General features: G+C 36.6%; 2 protein-coding genes across 8 annotated transcripts in view; both read right to left on the reverse strand.

Annotated features, from left to right (window-relative positions):
- Window positions 1-20,325, reverse strand: part of LOC112568675 — a 104,860-nt gene that overhangs the window by 39,235 nt on the left and 45,300 nt on the right. The window contains exons 1-7 of one of the 7 annotated variants that reach the window (XM_025246090.1): window positions 16,062-16,487; window positions 14,203-14,321; window positions 13,454-13,613; window positions 12,535-12,777; window positions 11,872-12,006; window positions 11,499-11,540; window positions 9,393-11,219 (exon numbers count right to left, since the gene is read on the reverse strand). The exons of 3 other annotated variants lie outside the window; for them this stretch is intronic. In XM_025246090.1, the coding sequence (XP_025101875.1) occupies window positions 10,723-11,219; window positions 11,499-11,540; window positions 11,872-12,006; window positions 12,535-12,777; window positions 13,454-13,613; window positions 14,203-14,321; window positions 16,062-16,125 (1,260 nt within the window). In that variant the 5' untranslated portion in view covers window positions 16,126-16,487 and the 3' untranslated portion in view covers window positions 9,393-10,722. Of the gene's footprint in view, window positions 1-9,391; window positions 11,220-11,498; window positions 11,541-11,871; window positions 12,007-12,534; window positions 12,778-13,453; window positions 13,614-14,202; window positions 14,322-16,061; window positions 16,488-18,866; window positions 19,110-19,286; window positions 19,444-19,644; window positions 19,764-20,325 lie in introns of those variants that run through there. 3 more of the 7 variants (XM_025246091.1, XM_025246101.1, XM_025246100.1) reach the window with 3 other exon arrangements.
- Window positions 2,212-9,182, reverse strand: LOC112568683. Its single transcript, XM_025246115.1, has 4 exons — window positions 8,646-9,182; window positions 7,789-7,907; window positions 7,081-7,237; window positions 2,212-6,411 (listed from the first exon to the last, which is right to left on the reverse strand). Exons 1-4 carry the CDS (start codon window positions 8,707-8,709, stop codon window positions 6,227-6,229), a joined length of 525 nt encoding a protein of 174 aa, XP_025101900.1. The 5' UTR covers window positions 8,710-9,182; the 3' UTR covers window positions 2,212-6,226.

Below are 20,325 nucleotides of genomic sequence, written 5' to 3' on the forward strand. Positions count from 1 at the left end.
AGGTTAAAGAAAACGTTTGTGCCAGTCTTGGTACAAGATGGTTTCTAAAGCTTAGACGACTTTTATGTGCAATGAAAGCACACATCTGTGAGAGACAGAGAGAAAGAAAGAGTGTGAGAAGGACTTGTGTACAGACTATTGGTCTGTGTTTGTTTACAGCGAGTCTGTGAATTTGTGAGCTTCTGTCAGCATAGTGCAATGATAACTACTTTTTTGGGTCTGGATATAAAGGAATTGCATGCGGACCCTAGCTGTGACACCAGCAAAGGAATCAGTGTGAGCTTAGCCAGTTCCGGCTAAAGAAGCTTTACCAGCGAACTGCCAATGTCACAATGGCCGCCAGACTATATATAGCGACCGGAAGAGCGCTCTACATGTGCGCATCGCATGCCCGCCATTTATATTTTTTTTTCTACACTTTTCGCAACAGAGAAGCTACTTCATCGATCTATGCTGTACCCATACATGTGTTTGACTCTTCGATAACAGCACGAATAATTTATATACTGTAAAGTAGCATTATTATTGAAATTTTAATTCTAGAAATGTCCAAATTCAGTGCAAAATATCATGTGAAGAGAAGAAAGATAAGAGTACAAGTTAAGAAACGCATCAATGCAATAAATGCGGAAGTTTTTCACACAGAAGTAAAAGTCAGATTCAGCAGTTTTAAACTCTTCTAATTTGATAATTCTTTAGTTGGTAACAATGCAAAGAATTCGGAGCTGTCAGAATTTCCTCAAATAAATTGCGATTACGAAAGTGGAGGTCATTGTGTGAACTTTATCGTTGGAAAGCAACAGGATTTCTACAGGTCCATCTGTTTACTGGTAAAACAGTGTTAAAAGCCAAGTTTCTTATTGGCAGTATAATAGTCTTCTCATATTTATTGCTGTTGTTTGACTTGCAAGTCTGGGGCTGTGTGTGAACTATGCTGACTAGGCTCATAACCTTTCATGTTTATTTGTTCAAGAAGCAGAGCGTTTGTATGGTAAGGGATATTTGGTGTGTAATTTACTTGCTTTGTCACATACTGCTGATAATGTTGACAGATTTGGTCCTCTGGACTCTTCCTCTTCTTCTCCACTTGAGAACTTTTTAGGCCAGCGAAAAGACTCCGCTCAAGCAGGTAATTAAGAATATTTTAAAAAAGTGCAGCATAAGGATTCTATTTGAAGTGTTGAACAAAAAAGCCTCATAGAGATAGCCCATTGACAGCTGATTGTGGCAGGAAGTATCAATTCAGATAAATTGACTTTAATGGTTTTTTTTTTTCCTACAACAATTAAATAGTAATAACTGTATAATGGTCAATAATTAATTTTACTCTTATTCTAGATAGCTGGCTGCTGGCTTTTAAAGTGGTCGCAGGATGTGCAACTGGCCACCATCTCTCAATCAGTAAATGTGTTATCATTCGTGATTTTAGTCTTCATGTAAGTGATGACACACAGACTGTTCACCAGCTCCAATCCGGATGCAGCTCTTGCTATATCCAGCCACATGGGAAATTCTCAGCTCAATTATCAGAAAATCTAAGCCAGAACTGGCAGGTTGAATGTTGGTTGATACGCTATACTCGTCACCACATAATTTATCTTTTCTTTTCTTTGCTATATTCAGAATCATTTTGTTCAGTGTGTCTGTGTCTGTGTTTTCAGATTAATTCATACCTAGGTGTGCCTTTAGGCATTATTCAAAGTGAATAGTGACAGCGCTAACAAGCTGACATTGCCTTTTCTAAGTAGATGCCCTCAGTTATATGGATCCCAGTGACACACACGATATTGTAAGCAGAGAGTACATAGGTTTGTACTTACAAAAATTGTTGCGGCACTTATTAACTCACTCTTTGGGGAAATACAAGATAACACGGACAGGTATAAAAATATAAATGTAAGTGAGATGCATCAAGTGATTAGTTTACATATTAGTGATTAGTTTGTGTAAAAGGAAAAACCTTGTATATCTGGTGGTTAAATGTGTGTGTGTGTGTTGGTTGGTGTGTGTTGTTGTGTGTGTGTGCGTGAGAAAGATCGAGAAAGAGAGGACGAGAGAAGGGAAGTGTCGTCGCTTGCGTGTGTATGTTTAAGCAAATTGCTGTAAAGTTTGCCTGTAAAAAAAAAACCTTTATTGCAATGAAAAATTTAAATCTAAGAAAGACAGTTCGACAGAAGAAAGCAGAAAAAGTGTTAAGGAGGGGACATAAAATGACAGATAAGCATGTAGAATAAACGTTTATTCAAGTAAGTAAAGAAACTGCTTTTGAGGTCACGTGACATTCTGATACCTGCACAAAATAGCTGCACAAACCTTTTACAAGTATGTCTTTCTTTGATGTCCACTCACAGTATTCTGTCCACATGCGAGCATAAAAACATGTACTATGAGGATAAAGTACAAGTATTTGTCATTTTAGAGATTTTATAAAATTTTACTTTTATTTAGTTTAGTTTCGTAAGTTGTACGAATTCGTTCTGTGGTTTTAGCTTTTTTTCTGTAAACTTGTTTGATGATATTAGAATAAGCTGACCACAATGGTCGTATTTCAGTTTCAGCACTCTTGTGTGTTTGAGCACCCTCTTGCATGTAATTCTTTCACCTGTTTGTGTCGCTAGGGGATATCCATTGTTCAACAACGGGGGCTGATTCACAGGTGTGTGGTTTGGTGATATGTTGGCATCATGTTAAAGCATCATTCAGTAGGTCCTCAAATGTAGCTCTATAAACTCCAATAAATGTAAGAATAAAAAATGTGTGGAGAAATAAAAGACAGGTATGTGATTTTGCCAGTGTAATGCTGCAGAATCTCTGTTGACTGATCTAACCTAGAAAATAAGAATACATTTAAAACATTTTTTTAAATAGAGGGTAAATAGTTTACTCAGTAACATTAAATCATGATCATTATCAAGTCTGAGCTTACTTTTATGCTACAAATAAATGTTAACTTTTCTTTAAATCATTAAATTTTCTTCTCTTTTTTTTTTTGTTTATATGCCAATGAGCAAAATGACAAGTGTAAAACTCTTATGAAAAAAAGCAGCTTAAGCTAAGGTGAGACATCTGGAGGTAAAGAAGGCAAGTCCATCATGTATGGTTCAGCACAACATATTCTAGGCATTGAAGACACCACGGGCCTAATAGGTTTCATGCCTGTAACAAAATTCTGAGCATAACATCTACTAACATGTTGTTAGCAACAGTGCACCAGCCTGCCCATAACCAACTCCTTGTTTATCTTAAATATCCTTTTCAGATAATGCATATTTGATACTATTTAAAAACATGATGAGAAGTTTGTGTTATTATTTTTGCATGATTTATCAACATACACAAAAATAGAATGCATGCCTTGCTCACATTACTGCCTCCCAAAACTGTCACACCATTGCTTGTCTCACCAAGAACTTCAACACAAATTTACCTGTTATATCATATTAAAAATGTCTTTATGGCACTTGGATGTATTGGATTTTTTATCAGTCATATCATATTTACAAAGTAAAAAATATTTACCTGTGTGATGACAGTGTGTACTTACCAGAAGCAGTTATATGTCAGTAGCTACATGAAAAATCTATCCAAAATCTATTAAAAATTTTAAAAAATTAATTCGAAATGTTTCTTACGGTCCTTACCGCAACCAAAACAGGAACCAAACCCCCTACCCCACCACTCAAACGGAAGTTAAGGCAACTTTCTCATTTTCCCATCATCATCCAGTTGTAAGGCTGAAACACAAGAAAAGCAGTCAAAGGCTGAAGTTAAAGACTAATATTGATATCACAATATCATGGCACCCAGTTATTTAAAAAAAAATGTATATTACTAAACGAGTGAGAAAGATACTGAGTCAGTGAATAAATATATAGCATTCCATTGCGTGAAGTAAACATGACCACATTTGGCTTATTTCTTTTTAAATTAATATTTAAAATACCACCATATTTAGAGAAATTCTTCAGTTTACTTGCTCGGCAATATATAAAAGAAGTCTTCATCTATATGCATAATATCTTCATTGCAAAGAATATTAAGGACACTTCTTGCAGGATCATTGAAACATTATTCGCTAACGTCCACGTTATCTCCAAGAAAACGATTCAGTAGTTTTACTTACCTTTCACTTTCTTCACACGATTGTTGTCTGACAATTATCAAGTCTAGTAAATTACTGTAGAGTTTTGTAGCAACTCCATTATCACCAAGTTTGTTTGTAGCTGATGATTCGGCTTAACATTTCCTTTTAACATGATAAAACTTTTCCTTTTTCTCGTCACTGGTTCGCGTTACGGCTCTCTGGCACGATTCCGTTTGCGCAATTGTTTGTCAAATTTTGTTGTCATTGTTTGTCACTATCGTCATCATTATCCACAACATCAGTATTATCGTCGTGGTCTGCCTTGTTGTCATCTTTTTTCTTATCATCATCACTGTTATTTGTCCCTATTTTTTCCTGTCCATTGCATGCTGTCCATGTTTCGTTCTTGTTCTTAAAAGCACACTCCTTAGGAGTGTAAGAATGCGCTTTACAAATTTCGCATTTTTATTATTATTACTATTGTTATCATCATTGTATACATCATTTTTCATTTAGTGTAGACATTCAAAAATGGTAGTAATATGGAGTTCCTCGTACGAACTAGCAAAAAGTAATAAAATGTTATCACATAGAACCAAGTATCTAGACCTTTCTCATTTCATACTTTGTGGAAATGGCCTAGCTCATTGCTAGTCACTCAACTTGTTTATGCAGAGAATTTACTGATTGACTTTTCTACAAACAACAGTCTGTTTGTGTGAAGTGAGAAACACGGACGACTTCCTAGTTTTACGGATTCGGACGCCATTGGCGTGTCATGGCGACCACGTGTGAAGTACGGTGTCAGCTTCCGAGTGTCATCTAGTCCCTCTTGTGGTTTTAGAGTGTCTGATGAAGGCAGGAAAACCGAAGTGTGTGAGTGTGTGAGTGAATGAACCTATCGACATATACTGACAGAAAAAATTGACTTGTGTTTGTAACTGTGTCTAGTTTTGTCTGATTTCGTCAGTAACTCGTTAGAAAGGTCAGGACATAGAAGAAGGAGAAGTAGCTACTTTGTAATTCATTTCTTTTCGTTGGTTTTGATGTTTTGCTGGGGAACGCAGCTATAAATGCATTATCTCGTAAATAAATTTCTTAATGAAATAGATTTTTCTGATGGACTCTGGAAACACTAATATTAAACTGCGTGTTTTGTACCTATGAAGATTCTTTTGTATTATTTCGAATAATCTAAACATACATTTCCAAACGGATTAAAAGGGAAATCGCACCTGGGAAGAACTCATGCGATGTGGTATATTAAACCTGACCGTAATATCTTTTCAATCTGCCTTTTTTTAGCTCTTATTTATACCCTTTTACCTTGTCGATTGGCCAATACAATATTTTCATGATTGAATACTCATCCTTTGGTTCCCGTGAGTGTTTTTTCTTTTTACTTTTGTTTACATCATCATCAAGATCCTATTGCATTACATTTTGTTTATGTTTTATAGTCGCATTTGCAATGTTTTGCACGTGAATGAAAATATTATGGCATACATAGCTTCAGTAATACAAAGTGTTTTGTCACTTAAAATGTTTTGAATGTGACTTTTATATAAACAATTCGTTAAATACAAGTATTTATTATTGTCTTAATTTGATTTTTTAAACGTATGCCTACCATCAGCTACACTAAAGAATCGTTCAATCTATGATTAAATATTACAAATTAAAAAGGTAAAGGTAAATCTATATCGGGTATACACGATGGGGTCGATGAGTATAGCGGGATATAAATTATCAGGGGAGATAAAAATGATAGAAGGAGAGCTTGGCTTAGCCCTTCATGTACCGTGTCTTAGACACTGTGAACCACTAATGTTACTGCTCCTCTAACCTCTATGCCTTTAAACACTTTACCATTTATCTTAATCAATGATATATGAAATCACAACAACAAGATCAAATAAGAAAACAGGACCTAATACGGTTTTACGGAAATTTTTATCTAAAACCATACACGTCTGTTTACATTTCATTCCATTACAATTATATGTAAATATGTAAAGCAATTATGCTGATATAAGGTCAGATGTAAACAGGTGAAAGAGTAAGATAGTCGTCATTTTCGTGGTGATAACTTACCTCTTACTAGAAGACTGTAGGAGACTGTTTTCATTTGGTTCCCCCACATCATCTCACACGTGTACGTCTTGTTGTCTTCACCTGTGACTTTATACAGGTGTAGAGTGGAAGATGTCTGTCCTGTCCAGGATATGACTGGCGGTGGCCTGCCTTCTCGTTGTGTTGAACATACACATTGTCCCCTTCACTGACTTCACGGGGACAGTTCTTCAGGGTCAGCTCCCCTGGGTCGTCTGCATAAAATGTACAAATTTTGTATGAGTGCATGTGTGTGTGTCTATAATATACATGGCAATAAGGTTCTACTTTAAGAGATGTTTTAATAATAATTCTAGTCTAATTTGAAGACCTATTAGAATAGCAAAGGCGGGTTTGCGAGACCATCTCATCTGTTGAGATTCGTCCTTTTCTTCTTGGCGCACACCAGGAATAAAAGCGAGGCACGACCAATATCAGTTTCGTGTCAAAGAAATATTTTTAAATAAAGATAATGGAGAAAAATTATGCATGCTTTATGTGAGTCTAGAAAAATTAATGAATAATACAATACAAGATTACGGAAGTCTGACAAAAGTAGAAAATGTTGAGTAAGTGTCGACTATGGTGATTGGCATTTGGATTACTTCACTAAAGAACCTTTAAACTGACCATTTAATATACTCTTCCACAGAATTATTACCCAGAATCATTTGTCATATGCTGTAAGTCTTATAAAAAGAGCTGTTTATTATTAAGTAGGTACTAACACACAAACAAGATAGGATTATGTGGTGAATGTGATTATCTCACTTTGTTGAAATAATACACTGAGCTCATCCCCGCAATAAGTTCTGCAGGTCATCTCCCTTTTAAGTATCACACATCAAACCTAACCACGTGATGTTACAGCTGGTGTCACTCACCAATTGTTAAGTTCAGGACGTTGTGCCAGGTCTGGTTAGGAAGTAAGAGGTAGTAACTGTACTCTCCAGTTGACAACGGGAGCGGCAATTTTCCAGAACAGTTGAACAATTTTTCAGAAGACGGTAATGTCTGAAGAGCCGCTACACGAGTATTAGTCTGCAGATCCAAAAAACATTGTTCATTAATGATAAATAAAAACCGTAATCTTCACGCTTACCTGTCTGTAGAAAGAAGAAAAGTAAAAGATAAGAGAAATCCTGCACTGCATCTACCTTTAATTTAAATTTTATTATTCTTTTCATTGGCCATACAGATACGAAGAGTGCACACTTTCTATCTTTAACATTTGTTTCTTTCTCTTTTAGGGTCTCACTGGTAACATGATGATGTGTGTATGGCACTTTAATACTCGTCGTACTTTCCTCAGTTCCTTATGACCTGAATTTGTTCCATATAGCTAACTAAACTTTGCAGTTTTTTGTTGTGCTTATCCCGAAAGTTGACTCATACTATTTTAGAAAATCATCATCGTCGTCGTCATCGTCATCATCATCACTACAACCACCACCACCACCACCACCAACACCACCACCATGATAGCATGAATTATGGTATATTTAAACCTTTCTCTTAAACACTTCTTAATACTTAAATTTTTTTCCGTTTTACTTCATTGTAAGACGTCTGTGTGTGTGTGTGTTCCTTACCGTCTTGTCAACAACATCCCACTGACAATTATCAAATGATTGTTGAGACTTGTCCCAGCAAACCACGTACAGAGACCATTCTCTGGTATTAGTCATGTGCGAGCATTCCACAGACAACCCTTTGAACAAGTAACAAAACATACATTAGCGACACTTATAAACTCATTTATTAAACTGCCTTAGAGTTCACAATATTAAATGAGTACATTGAGTTCAAGAAGAGCAAAGACGCCTTATTCTGTTCAATCTTTTAACCCAGGGGTGGGCAATTAATTTTCCGAAGGGGCCGGATGAGAAACTGGGATGGTTCTAGAGGGCCGGACTAATATAGTTAACTCAGTTTTACCCAATACTGTATTATAGTTTACTGGTGGGCGGGCCAGCGGGCGGGCCGGTCAGAGACAGGAGGCGGGCCGGATCCGGCCCGCGGGCCGGCGTTTGCCCAGGTCTGTTCTAACCTAACGTAGTCAATGACTATTTCTTACTTTTTTATTTTTTTAACTTAAACTTTTCAATGCAATATTTGTAAGAACATGACGGCGAACTATCTTTATCTTATATAAAATTTTATTTTTGCCAGCGTGGTATATCCTGTTGTGGATTTAATACCTTCACGACTTTCGACACGTTTTCTAATATTTCATGACCGTTTCGTAAATACTTGGTGATTAATTTTTTTCCTATGATTCAAAAAGCATGCAAACGTTTATCTCTGCTACATTACTTCAGTTTAGATTGATTTTTTTTGACACTACTAGTATGTAAGAGGATGTCGTCTCTATGCCATTTTCAAAGCTTTAGTCAAACATAGGAAAATTTGTTACTATTAAGGTTGAAATTTTCCATTCGTTACTTACCGACATCAAACAGAGCAACCGTTGACAAAATAAAAAGGACTTGCGCTTGTGTCCCGAGAACCATTCTACAGAAGCTAGTTTTACTTGAAAATCTTTTTAGCACACAAACAACACAAATAAACAGCTACAGTCATCACCATGTCATCCTGGCTATAAGTCACGTATCAAGAGTGATTATGAGCGGTTTAATTGGTTCAGTATGTTCGCAGGCTGGCTTTATTCTTCCTTAACATCCATGCCTCTCTGGTTTCACAACAGCTTTGACAGTGTTAATACACTTCGTATTTCTCGAATTTACTGAGAACGCTTAGGACCTCTGTCACGTGACTAACGCACTGGCTTCAACAGATGGATATGCACAGCGAAAATCTCTTTCAATGTCTGCATGATGTTTCTTCCATGTTGTCCATGAAGTGCACGCGTTGTATAAATGCGTAAACGCATTGTGCGCGTGTATGCGTTTATGCGGATACGTATGCATGTGTTTGTGAGGTCTTTTGGAAAAATTTGTGTGATAGTGTTTATGAAAGAGAGAGAGAGAGGAAAAGTGTCTTGAACTCTGGTTTATCCAGCGGCCAGTGATACATGAATATTGTTGTAATGAACCATACTGCTGTACTGTACTACATTGCTGTAACTGTTGTGGAAATATTTACAAAATAGTTTTCATCCTTAATGTTTCTGTTGTTTTGAAAGTTTACTTTCAAACCACACAATTCTGTTAAAACCACGTTCTCTACCCATTAAAAAGGTTAGGAGTCTAAAAATCTTTTATTTTCCTCTCAAAACTTATTGATTGCACATTGTGAGCCGACATTATAATGTTACAAACATTATTGCTCATCATCTGATGGATGGCAGCGATGTCTTATCTTCATTAGGAGTCCACGAGAGTAAATGTCTGTGACAAACATCTTAAAATGGCGTGTTTTTATTGTGATATTTGAAAGGTGGGCTGCAATACTCTTTGTTGGGAAAGAGGCTTTTGCAGAAAACGGAGGACTCAAACTTCGACCTTATTATTTGTTCTTTTTTCAGAGCCTTTATAGGGCGAAAATCTTGTCTTTGTAGGAAACGAAGGACTCAAACTTTAATATTATTACTTTTTTCAAAGTCTGTTCAGGGTGAGAACCTTTTAAAGTTCAATTTTTAATGAAGTTGATTACAATCTTGAAAGACTTTGAAGTACTTTTAGTAGCGATAAAATGTGTTTTAGCAAGTCCATGAGTCACGGCAATGAAAGTTATGACTCAATATACGCGCTAGCAGTCTGTCAGTGATTCATCCTGATATTTAATGTCGAGTTCTGCTCAGATGTATGACTAAAAACCCCCACAACCCACCCATCAGATGCTTCGCTAGAATATGTGGTTGATTTATTGAAATTTTAAGGCAAAAAATCTTAACTAAACATATTAACTGAGAATAACTTGAGAACGTGTTCTGAAACTTTAAAACCTGGCCGCTATCACAGTTCTCATCAGTATTTTGGCTTTGGTTTGTAGAGTTTTCCTTTATCTCCTGGCACACAGACTTCCCACCATTGCTGAACGGATGCAGTGCGAGTCGAGCCCAGTCACATCATAAAATCTCAATTAACAATCAGGAAATCTGTGTTAATACACACTACTCATCACTACATTATGTTTTTGATATGATGTTGTCACAAATGATCTTTTAAAGCAGTCGAAAAGAACAATTAATACTTGCTATTATGTATGGAAAAAAAGAGTTTGACAACCATAATTTTTTTTTAATGAGTCGGTTAGTCGTTGCAGTGTGTTTAGGATTTTCTGTTACCACCCATGTTAGCGATCTGTGTTCACAATGTCTGTCTGATGTTGCATTCGGGGTGCAATTATTTCTGTAGAAATGTAGGCGCTAATGAAAAAAAAATGCAAAACTAAAAAAAAGTTACAGACAAAATTGAAGGAATTCTAATATGTGCATTTAAAAAACGACTGGTTTCGTGGTCATTGAAGCTTTGGTATCCATTATTAAAGTGATCATTCAAATATATGGATAAGTCTATCCACTACTTAAGTGACTTCATTTAATATACTGGTGATGGTATCCACTATTTGGGTGACTTCACCACCTGAGCATACATTTCTTCAATGGGAGCAGAGAGAGCATGGCTTTCCGGCTTAGCTCCCTTGTCAACGATGGTGTAAACATTTTCCTCGTTGGCAAAATCCTTCTGGAGTCTAGAGTTGTCTGTCTTGGATTGTTCTTTTCCACTGAACTTCACTACAGTTGCATACAACTCAGGCTGTATTGGTTGTCTCTCTTTGTTTTTCTCAACACATGCATACACTTCTACTTGTGCCGCTTGTCTCCCTTTGTTTGCCTCCACATAACGAATAGGTTCTGTGGTTTGTCTCCCATTGTTTTCCTCTATTCCTGTATACAGGTCCGGCTCCACTGACTTCGCCTCCATCACTTCCGCATAGTCATCTCCTACATTCTTGAAATCTCCCCCATCGACGATGTCAAAACCACCGTAATATCTGTTTTCGATAAGTTCATCCTCACCGTGACCAGAGTATGAAGAAGAGTGTTGCGATAAAATGCCTGTAATCATAAATTCAACTATTACCACTATACATATTCAGCTAAATATTACACACCGCCAATACTTTTGAAATCAATCAGAACTCATTGATACATTGAATAACTTTGGCTGATTTATTGATAGACGATTTCAATGGTGGTATTGTACAATACTAAACAGAAAAAAGAGCAGAAGCTACAAACAAACAGATGAAAGATACATATTTTTATTATATAGATATACATATAGATGAAGATAGTTTAGAAAAAATAATTCAAATATATTTTCAGAAGCCGTACCTTGCTCCTTGTTCTTAGCGCTCTGCTGTGTTTCACTTCTTCCTATTATGAGGCAAAAACAATTTATTAAATTTTCCTAAAAAGATATGATTATGTCTCAGTTGACAATGACCCTACACATTCCCTTTGCCAATGACGAAGAGTAAAAGACTTGGTGGATGTGTGAAATCTTTTATGTGAGTGAGTGTTATTTTATTATCATGTTTATTGTCATTAGTTATTATAATATTTTTCGGTGAATGAAAATTAGTTTGGCTTGTTTTTAAGCTAGCTAGGGGAGGAATAGTGAAAAAGTCTTAGCAATCTTCTAATCACAGTACAAAACATTACAAAAACTTGTTTTTTAAATTATTTAAAATAGGAAACCACTTGCTTTTTCGACGAATGATGACAATCAAAATAACTGTGGTCACTATAGTGATGACTAGAACAGCAGCCACAATAATGAAGATGACCGAGGTGGAAGAACTGCCGTCTTGTTCTTCCCTGCCGTCTTGTTCTTCCCTTGCTAACAAAAGATATCAAGATAAAACACTGAAAGGTTACATTATTGTCAAAGTATTATCAATGCGATATTTATCGTGCACTAATAGGTTCTGATAGCAAAACCATCTTTCTGTACAAATGTGTCTTTTAAACTTTATAATACTTTAAGGGAAGTTGTTAAGTCCCAATAGATTATGCATATAACCAAGTTTCCAAAAATCAAATCATCATCATCATCATCATCATCATCATCATCATCATCATCATCATCATCATCATCATCATCAGCTCTTTACCATTTACTTTTGCCAATGATAAAGAAAGAGCATGACAACTTAAGTTCAAGAAGAGAAGCGGGGCATGATCTCATTTGACTAAATTCCTTCACTAAAAACGTCCACCTCTATCTACTAAGACGTTAAGCACACACATGCAGATGTGAGGGAAATCGAGGTGTGAAAAGGAGGAAGAGAAAGACAGTCGTCGTCGTCATCATTGTCGTCGTCGTAGTGAGGGATCGTCGCGGTACGGTAGGTGACAGATAACTTACCTCTTACTATCAAACTGTAGGAGACTGTTTTCGTTTGGTTCCCCCAGATCATCTCACACGTGTATGTCTTGTTGTCTTCACCTGTGACGTCATACAGGTGTAAGGTGGAAGATGTTGTCTGCCCTACCCAGGATATGACTGGCGGGGGGTTGCCTTCGTGTTGTGTTGAACATGCGCACACCACCTCGTCCCCTTCACTGACTTCATGTTTACAGTTCTTCATGGTTAGCTCCCCTGGGTCGTCTACATAATAAGTACAAATTTTGTACATGCCTATATATATATATCGAAGAAATTATTTGTAAATAAGGCTTCGAGTTAAAGATACGTTAACACATTCTCGTCTAATTTAAAAACAGATTTCAATCATGAAACTCAGTTCACGTGACCACCAGATCTTCTACGATGTGTGCTGTTATTCTCGGTGCATTCCAGCAAAGAAAGGGAGGAAGAATCAACATTAGTTTTGTGTGAGAAAAAATAAATATAAAAATAAAAAATAAATGCAATAAAAACAAATAAACAGAGTATTGAAATCTATGCACGCTTCATGCGAGACTAGAAAAATAAATGAATAAATAAAAAAAAAGATCGCTGGACTCCGACAAAAGTGAGAGATGTTTTCTATGTCGATTAGCAGTTAGAATAGAGGACTAGCAAACATTTTAACTGACCAGATACTCTACTCTTTCGCAGAGAGATTTCACGCACACATTGTTTATGTGCAGTAAATCTTATAAAAACAAACAGTTCAGTATTAAGCAGACAATAAGGCACAAACAAGACAGGATGATGAGGCAAGTGTGATTATCTCACTTTTCACTTTGCTTGTTACTAATTACAAACTTCAAAGGTCATATCCTTTTTTAGTATCAAGCATCAAACCTCACCTCGTTGTGCTACAGATGGTGTTACTCACCAATTGATAAGTTAAAGGCATTTTCCCACTTGACTTTAGTAAGTAACATGCGGTAGCTGTACTCTCCAGTTAACAAAGGGAGTGGCAATTTTCCAGAACAGTTGAAAAACGTGTCAGAAGATTGTGATGTTTGAAGAGGCTCTACACGAGTAGTATTTCTCTGTAGACAGAAGAAGACTGAATCAGGGATGGTAATTAAAAACGTGGTCTTCAGATTGCCCTGGCTGCAGAAAGAAGAACAGTAAAAGAGAAGCTATGTTTTGTTTGCATTTTTATAACTATAAAAATGTATACATACAATAACGAAGAGTGCAAGCTTTATATTTTTATGATTTAGTCCTTTTTCCAATGACTTGTGTATGGCACATACTCGAAGTGATGGTCTGCCATTGCTCCATATGACTGGCTGAACTTTTCAGTCTTTAGCAGCGCCATAACCACTGTTGTTTCGTAAGGACCAGTGAGTCCAAAATACCATGTTCTGATTATTATTGATTCTAAAATAATTTAAAACTAGACAATTTGTGTGTGTGTGTTTGTGTGTGTGTGTGTGAGTGAGTGGGGTAGGTGTGTGTATGTCTGTTGTGCGAAGTGGGTAGCTAATAGCTAACACCATGCACGGTATTGCTCTTGTTATTATTATAGTATATAATATTATGTATATTAAAGTTTATCTTAAATCTTTACTAGAAGTTTTGGTTTGTATTTTTTCTTTTTGTAAAACGTCTTAGTGTGTGTGATTTCTTTACCTTCTCGAGAGCCACATACCACTGACATGATATAGGTGGATTATGATACCTGTCCCAACAGACCGCGGACAGTGACCATTCTCTTGTATCAGTCGTGTGCAAGCATCTCAGAGACAACCCTTTAAAAAGAGACCAAATGTAGCATTTAAAAGATTTCTAAACTTTTTTATAAAGGTTCTTTAAACTTTACAAAATTAAATGATACGTGATATCTAAACTTCCTATGGTATTTAGGTAAAACAAAGCAAAGCTGCCTTATTCTGTTTGACCTGCTAACCTAACGAACTCAATGCCTATTTCTGTTTTGGCACATTTTAGCCGAACACTTCCGGTTGGGAAAGTCACTTTTTGACTAATACCTTTATGTCCTGTTTCTCAGAGTGGTGTAATGCCCATAAAGCTCGCATTAGTGCTAAACATTCGAAGCTATTTGTGTTTTTAAATTGTATCCATTGCTTCTCCTAGGTCAATTAGCTAGGTGACTGCTTATGTCACAGAGAATGCCATAGAGGATGTCAAGTCAGGTCTGTGGATTTCAGGGACATTATGACAAGGAACAGGAAATGAAAATAAAGTCTGAGAGGATTTAGAGAAGGGGTCGGAAACAGATTTGAGAGGGTGTCGAATGTGTGCTTTCTTTACAACAAATAATACGACCTCTTGGCGTTAACTAAATTCGATGTATGTTACCGACGTTGTAATCTCTTCTGTCTTACTGAAGCATGGCTAACATATGATGTCACATGTACTAGAAGGATACAGAGATATTAAGCCATGTCCCCGGTCCAGACATCATCCTCGCAGTTGAGCACATTGCGTTCACATATAACCGAGCCGTGACGAGATCAGTAGACCTTCAAGCATTTGTTGCTCAGGGACTTCACCCCTAGGATGTTAGCAAGCAGCTTCTCTGTCTCTATCAATACGTGACATGCCCCACCCTCCTAAGCAGATTCCTTGATCCTTGAAAGGTGTTTTGGAAATGTCCACCCGTTTCAATTACCGCCCTCCTCTTGGCAGACCCTGGCTGTTATTTGTTCTTCACTAGCTGTTAAGCCAATCTATATTATCCGTCAGAAACAAACACTTCTCACATCACCTTCTGTGAGGAGTCTGTGATTCCTACCTAGCAGACCTAAAGCTGTCTAAAATAACAAATCATGGCTGGGTAAAGAACTAAACACTGTCTCAAAGAAAAGAAGATTTATGCATGCGGATAAACAAAAAGTAATAGAAAACAAGGAGTTCAATGCAAAGTCAAGAACATCTAGACTAGATTAGAGAAAGAAGGTAGAAGAGCAAATTAGTGAGCACAATACAAGGTGGGAATAGAGGGGTCTAAACTTCTTGATGGGTAGAACACAAAAGAACGAGTAAAATATAATGATCCACTTGTGAGCTCAGCTCCTTCTGTGCCTTGTTTGAGGTGAGAGACATGAGCAATGAAGTAGATAATGTCTGTTGTTCACTGTCGGCAGCCATTGTCACAGTCTGTGAGGGAGATGTCGGAATTTTCTCTCATGTTAACCATCAAAATGTCCCTGGACCTGACAACTTGGCAGGTTAGGTTCTGTGTTATTGTCAGATAGGGGTTGTCTTTACCAGATTGTCTTGCTTACCCTCGACTTTTGCAATGTCCCTTATGTATGGTGTTCATCAACAATAATACCAGTGCCAAATGAGACTAATGCTTCGGATATTAGAAAACATAAAACATTTATTACACTTTATAAATGTTTCTTACATATTTAGTTGATGAATAGTTTCTATGACTAAAAGAGCAAACGCTTATCTCTCTGCCTCACTGACTTCAGTTTGTTAATTAATGTTAATGTTGGATGTATCATTTGGTTACTTACCGACATCAAACAGAAGAAACGTAGACAAAATAAGAAGGACTTGCTTTTCTGTCCCAAGAAACATTCTCCAGAAGCAAGTTACACTTTGAGTTTTCTTTTTCACACACAAGTATCACAACTATACACTACAGTCACCGTTGTGTCATATTTTCTAACAAACAGATAGAGGTTTCCTTAAGCTTCACAAGTCAGAGACGAGAGGTTTGTGCAGTCAGTTTCAAGGCTTCATCGTTCTTTAGCATCGATGCCTAACTAATCTCTTAAAAGTTTTCTCAGAGTGGAGACGGAGCTTCATTTCTTAAAACTGTTACGTACGATTAGGACCTCTGTCACGTGACTAAATCGTGGGCTTCAGTAAGTGGAGACAGTCCTCACACGTCTTCCTGATGTTCGATGTGTGAAGTGAGTGTTTCCTATAAATCCGGAAACACAGTGTGTGTGTGTGTGTAAGTGTGTTCGTGTGTGCGTGTGTGTTTGTGTGTCTGTGTGTGTGTGTGTTTAGTCGCGACCGAGAAAGTGTCGAACTGCCGGATTTGTCATGTCACGTGACCTGCCAACTTCTGAAGTTGAGTTCAAATAACGGAAAGTAAATGTGGATGATGCCGATCACAGAACAGTTGACATGTAGCCAAAGTCGTGCTTTAATTTTTTAGAAAAACGTTTCCTTCCTAATTTTTTTCATGCTTTAAAACCGTATACTTTGACGACAGAAAGATTTAGTCAGAACCAACAATTTTACTCAAATGTTTTCTCCCCGAGTATAAGACTTATACTTCGTAATCAAAATCTTCCCCTTTATATTTCAAAAGTCAGCAAAAATTTTCGTTCACTCCTCAGTTCTTCATTCTTATTTATGCACTGGGCTAATGTATACCCCGGTGCCATTATTGTGATGATAATTATTTGTGAGTCTTTGTAGTATGGTTAACAGTTGGTTAGTTTGCATTTGTTTGCATCAGACTGCACCTACATCTCTCACCAGATTTGGTCCCGATCATGAGAGGGAAATGAAGACCTATGTTTATGTAACTTTGATTTATATGTTCATGATATAGCTATATACATTCTTGATAGAAAAAAAAGAGAAAACATGGAAAAATGACTATAATGATTAAGTTACATGATGTTTAACATGTTAAAAACATTCAAGTTTTGAATCAGTGCAGAGTTCCTTTTATTATTTTTCACAGGACATTTACTGATTCACTGAGTACTTGTCATCGATCACACCCAGTCAAAGTCGGAAACTGGTAATTAATCTCAAGTGTCTGTCACCGAAAATAGACAGCTTGCATACTCTAATGTAATACTTAAATATTATTGTAATGTAGTATGCTAATAAAATAAAAAAAAACGTTGATACTTCACTCCCAATGACTGCAGCAAAGTGGCTTTATTTAATGTAAAGTCATCTTGCCCACCTACTAAACGAATAAAAAAAATATTGAATCAGCAAATGCATATAGAATTTCATTGCATGAAGTAAGCAAGGCCACAAAAGGGCTGTTTTTTTAAAAATCATTATTTGAAAAACCAGCATAATTAGATACATTTTCCAATTAACTTGCTCGGTAATCTATCAAGGGTGTCATCATCTGTATGCAGCATATCTTCATTGACAAGAAAATTTAGGACAATTGTAAGATTATTGAAACAATATTCTCTAAAGTTCACAATATTTCCAAGAAAACGAGTCAGTGGGTTTACTCACCTTTCACTCTTATCACAAGATTGTTGTCTGACAATTATCAAGTCCACTGGATTACTGTAGAGTTTTGTAGCAGTCCCATCATTGCCAATTTTGTTTCTGGCTGAGGATTCGGCTTAACTGTACCGTTTTAAATAATAATTTTTTTTTCCTTTTCTCGTCACTGGTTCGCGTTACGGCAGCTATCTACCATACATTCTGAGCAATTGTTTGTTATAATTTAGAGTTGCCTGTTGAGCTGCTCAAGCAAAGTGGTAAAGAAACTATAAATGCCTTGATTGTACTCTGCCATAGAGTCTAGGAATGCAAGGAATGGTCCAAAGAATGGACTCAGTCATACCTCTCCCCTAAAAATGAAACACCAAACAGTATCAGAACTAAAAATAAACATAAGCCTTATCAGCCACCCATGGAAAGTCATACAGAACTGCATAAGAACCACCGCGCAAAATGCTGCTATCAGAAAAACAAACTGGCTTCAGGCAACTGAGAAGCACAACTAAACAACTGTATTCGCAGTGTTATGTGCGGAAAGTAAAAGCAATAACATTATGATATACACACCTTCAGTCAAGCAAAATATATTTTTTTTTATTTAAAATGTTTTGAATGTGACTTTTATATATAAACACTTTTCTACATCAAAGTCTTAACTATTAAGTCATAATTTATAATGGTCTTAAATGATGTTTAGCAGAAACCGGGATGGAAATTATCAGGAGAGGTAAAGACCGGGCAAGGAAAGCTTGGCTCCGTTTTCCATATACCGTGTCTTAGACACAGTGAACCACTAATGCTACAGCTCCTCTAGCCTCAAAACCATTAAACACTTTACCATTTACCTTAATAATCAATGATATAAGAAAATATCACAACTTAACATCAAATAAGAAAAAGGACATGATCCGATTTTACTGAAACCCTCAACTAAAATCCACGTCTGACTACTTTCATTGAATTTTAATTACGTGTGAACTATGTGAAGCATGTACATGTGGATAGAAGTGGACCGAGATGACAACAGGTGGATGAGAAGGACAGTCGTCATCTTCGTGGTCTGTGGTCGTTTCTCGAAGGTAGGAGACAGATAAACATACCTCTTACTAGGAACCTGTAGGAGACTGTTTTCGTTTGGTTCCCCCAGATCATCTCACACGTGTACGTCTTGTTGTCTTCACCTGTGACTTCATATAGGTGTAGAGTGGAAGATGTGTTCTGTCCTACCCAATATATGACTGGCCGAGGGTTGCCTTTCCGTTGTGTTGAACATACGCAGGTCACATTGTTTCCTTCACTGACTTCATGTTTACAATTCTTCATGGTCAGCTTCCCTGGGTCGTCTACATAAAAATTCCAAATTTTTTATGTCTCTCGCTGTATATACATATAGTAGATAAGTCTTCTACTTTAAAATAATACAATATGCTCATCGCTACACATAAGTTCTATAGGTCAACTCCCTTTTCGGTATCTAACATTAAACCTAACCTCGTGGTGTCACAGTTGGTGTCACTCACCAATTCGTAAGTTAAAGGCGTTATGCCAGGTCTCTGTAGGAAGTAAGAGATGGTAGATGTACTCTCCGGTAGACAACGGGAGTGAGAATTTTCCAGAACAGTTGAAAAATGTATCAGGAGAGGGTGATGTCTGAGGAGCCTCTACACGAACATGAGTCTGTAGACAGAAGAAGACTTAATCAAGAATGATAACTAGAAAAATACTTTTCATGCTTGCCTGTTAGTAGAAAGAAGAAAAGTAAAAGATATGTGAAATCCAACACTGCATGTACCTTTCTTAAACAATATTAATATTTTAATTATTTTAAGTCTGACTTTATGTTAAGAAGTCTTAGTTATGCGTGTGTGCGTTCCTTACCGTCATGTTAACAACATCCCACTGACACTTGTCAGATGATCCTTTAGTCTTGTCCCAGCAAACCAAGTACAGAGACCATTCTCTTGTATTAATCTTCTGCGAGCATTTTAGATGCAGCCCTTTGAAAAAGTGACAAAGGGACTTTAAGGACACTTATAAAATCATTTAATAAACTGCTTTAGAGTTCACAATATTAAATGTATTTAGTTCAAAAAGCGTTCAGATGCCTTATTCTGTTTAACCTGCTAAACTAACATATTCAAGGACTATTTCTTAATTTAAATTTTTGTAATCTTAACCCTTAAAGGCAATATTTGTAAAAACGGGAGGAAGAACTATAAAGCGGACTTTTTCTTTGAACTAATATAAAAGTTCCCTGTTTCCCAGAATTATATATTCCCAATATTACACATGTTTTTGCTAAACATTAGAAACTATTTATAGTTAAAGTTTCATTTGTTACTATTTTGACTTGTTTTCATGTCTACGTGAATTTTTCTCCTGCTAACTTAAACAAAGAGGGACGAAGTGGTATTGTAGTGCGTTTGTGTGAGTATTATATTCTTGTGTTTGTGTCCCTGTACGGGAGACTTTTTCTTTGTCCTTTCTACGACTGGTCAAAATGGCGAAGTATCATCTTAGTTTACACTCGAGACTATTTGCTGTCGTTATTGCCCCTTT

This window comes from Pomacea canaliculata, linkage group LG7, assembly GCF_003073045.1.
Source record: "Pomacea canaliculata isolate SZHN2017 linkage group LG7, ASM307304v1, whole genome shotgun sequence".
In the NCBI taxonomy this organism is placed as follows: Eukaryota; Metazoa; Mollusca; class Gastropoda; order Architaenioglossa; family Ampullariidae; genus Pomacea; species Pomacea canaliculata.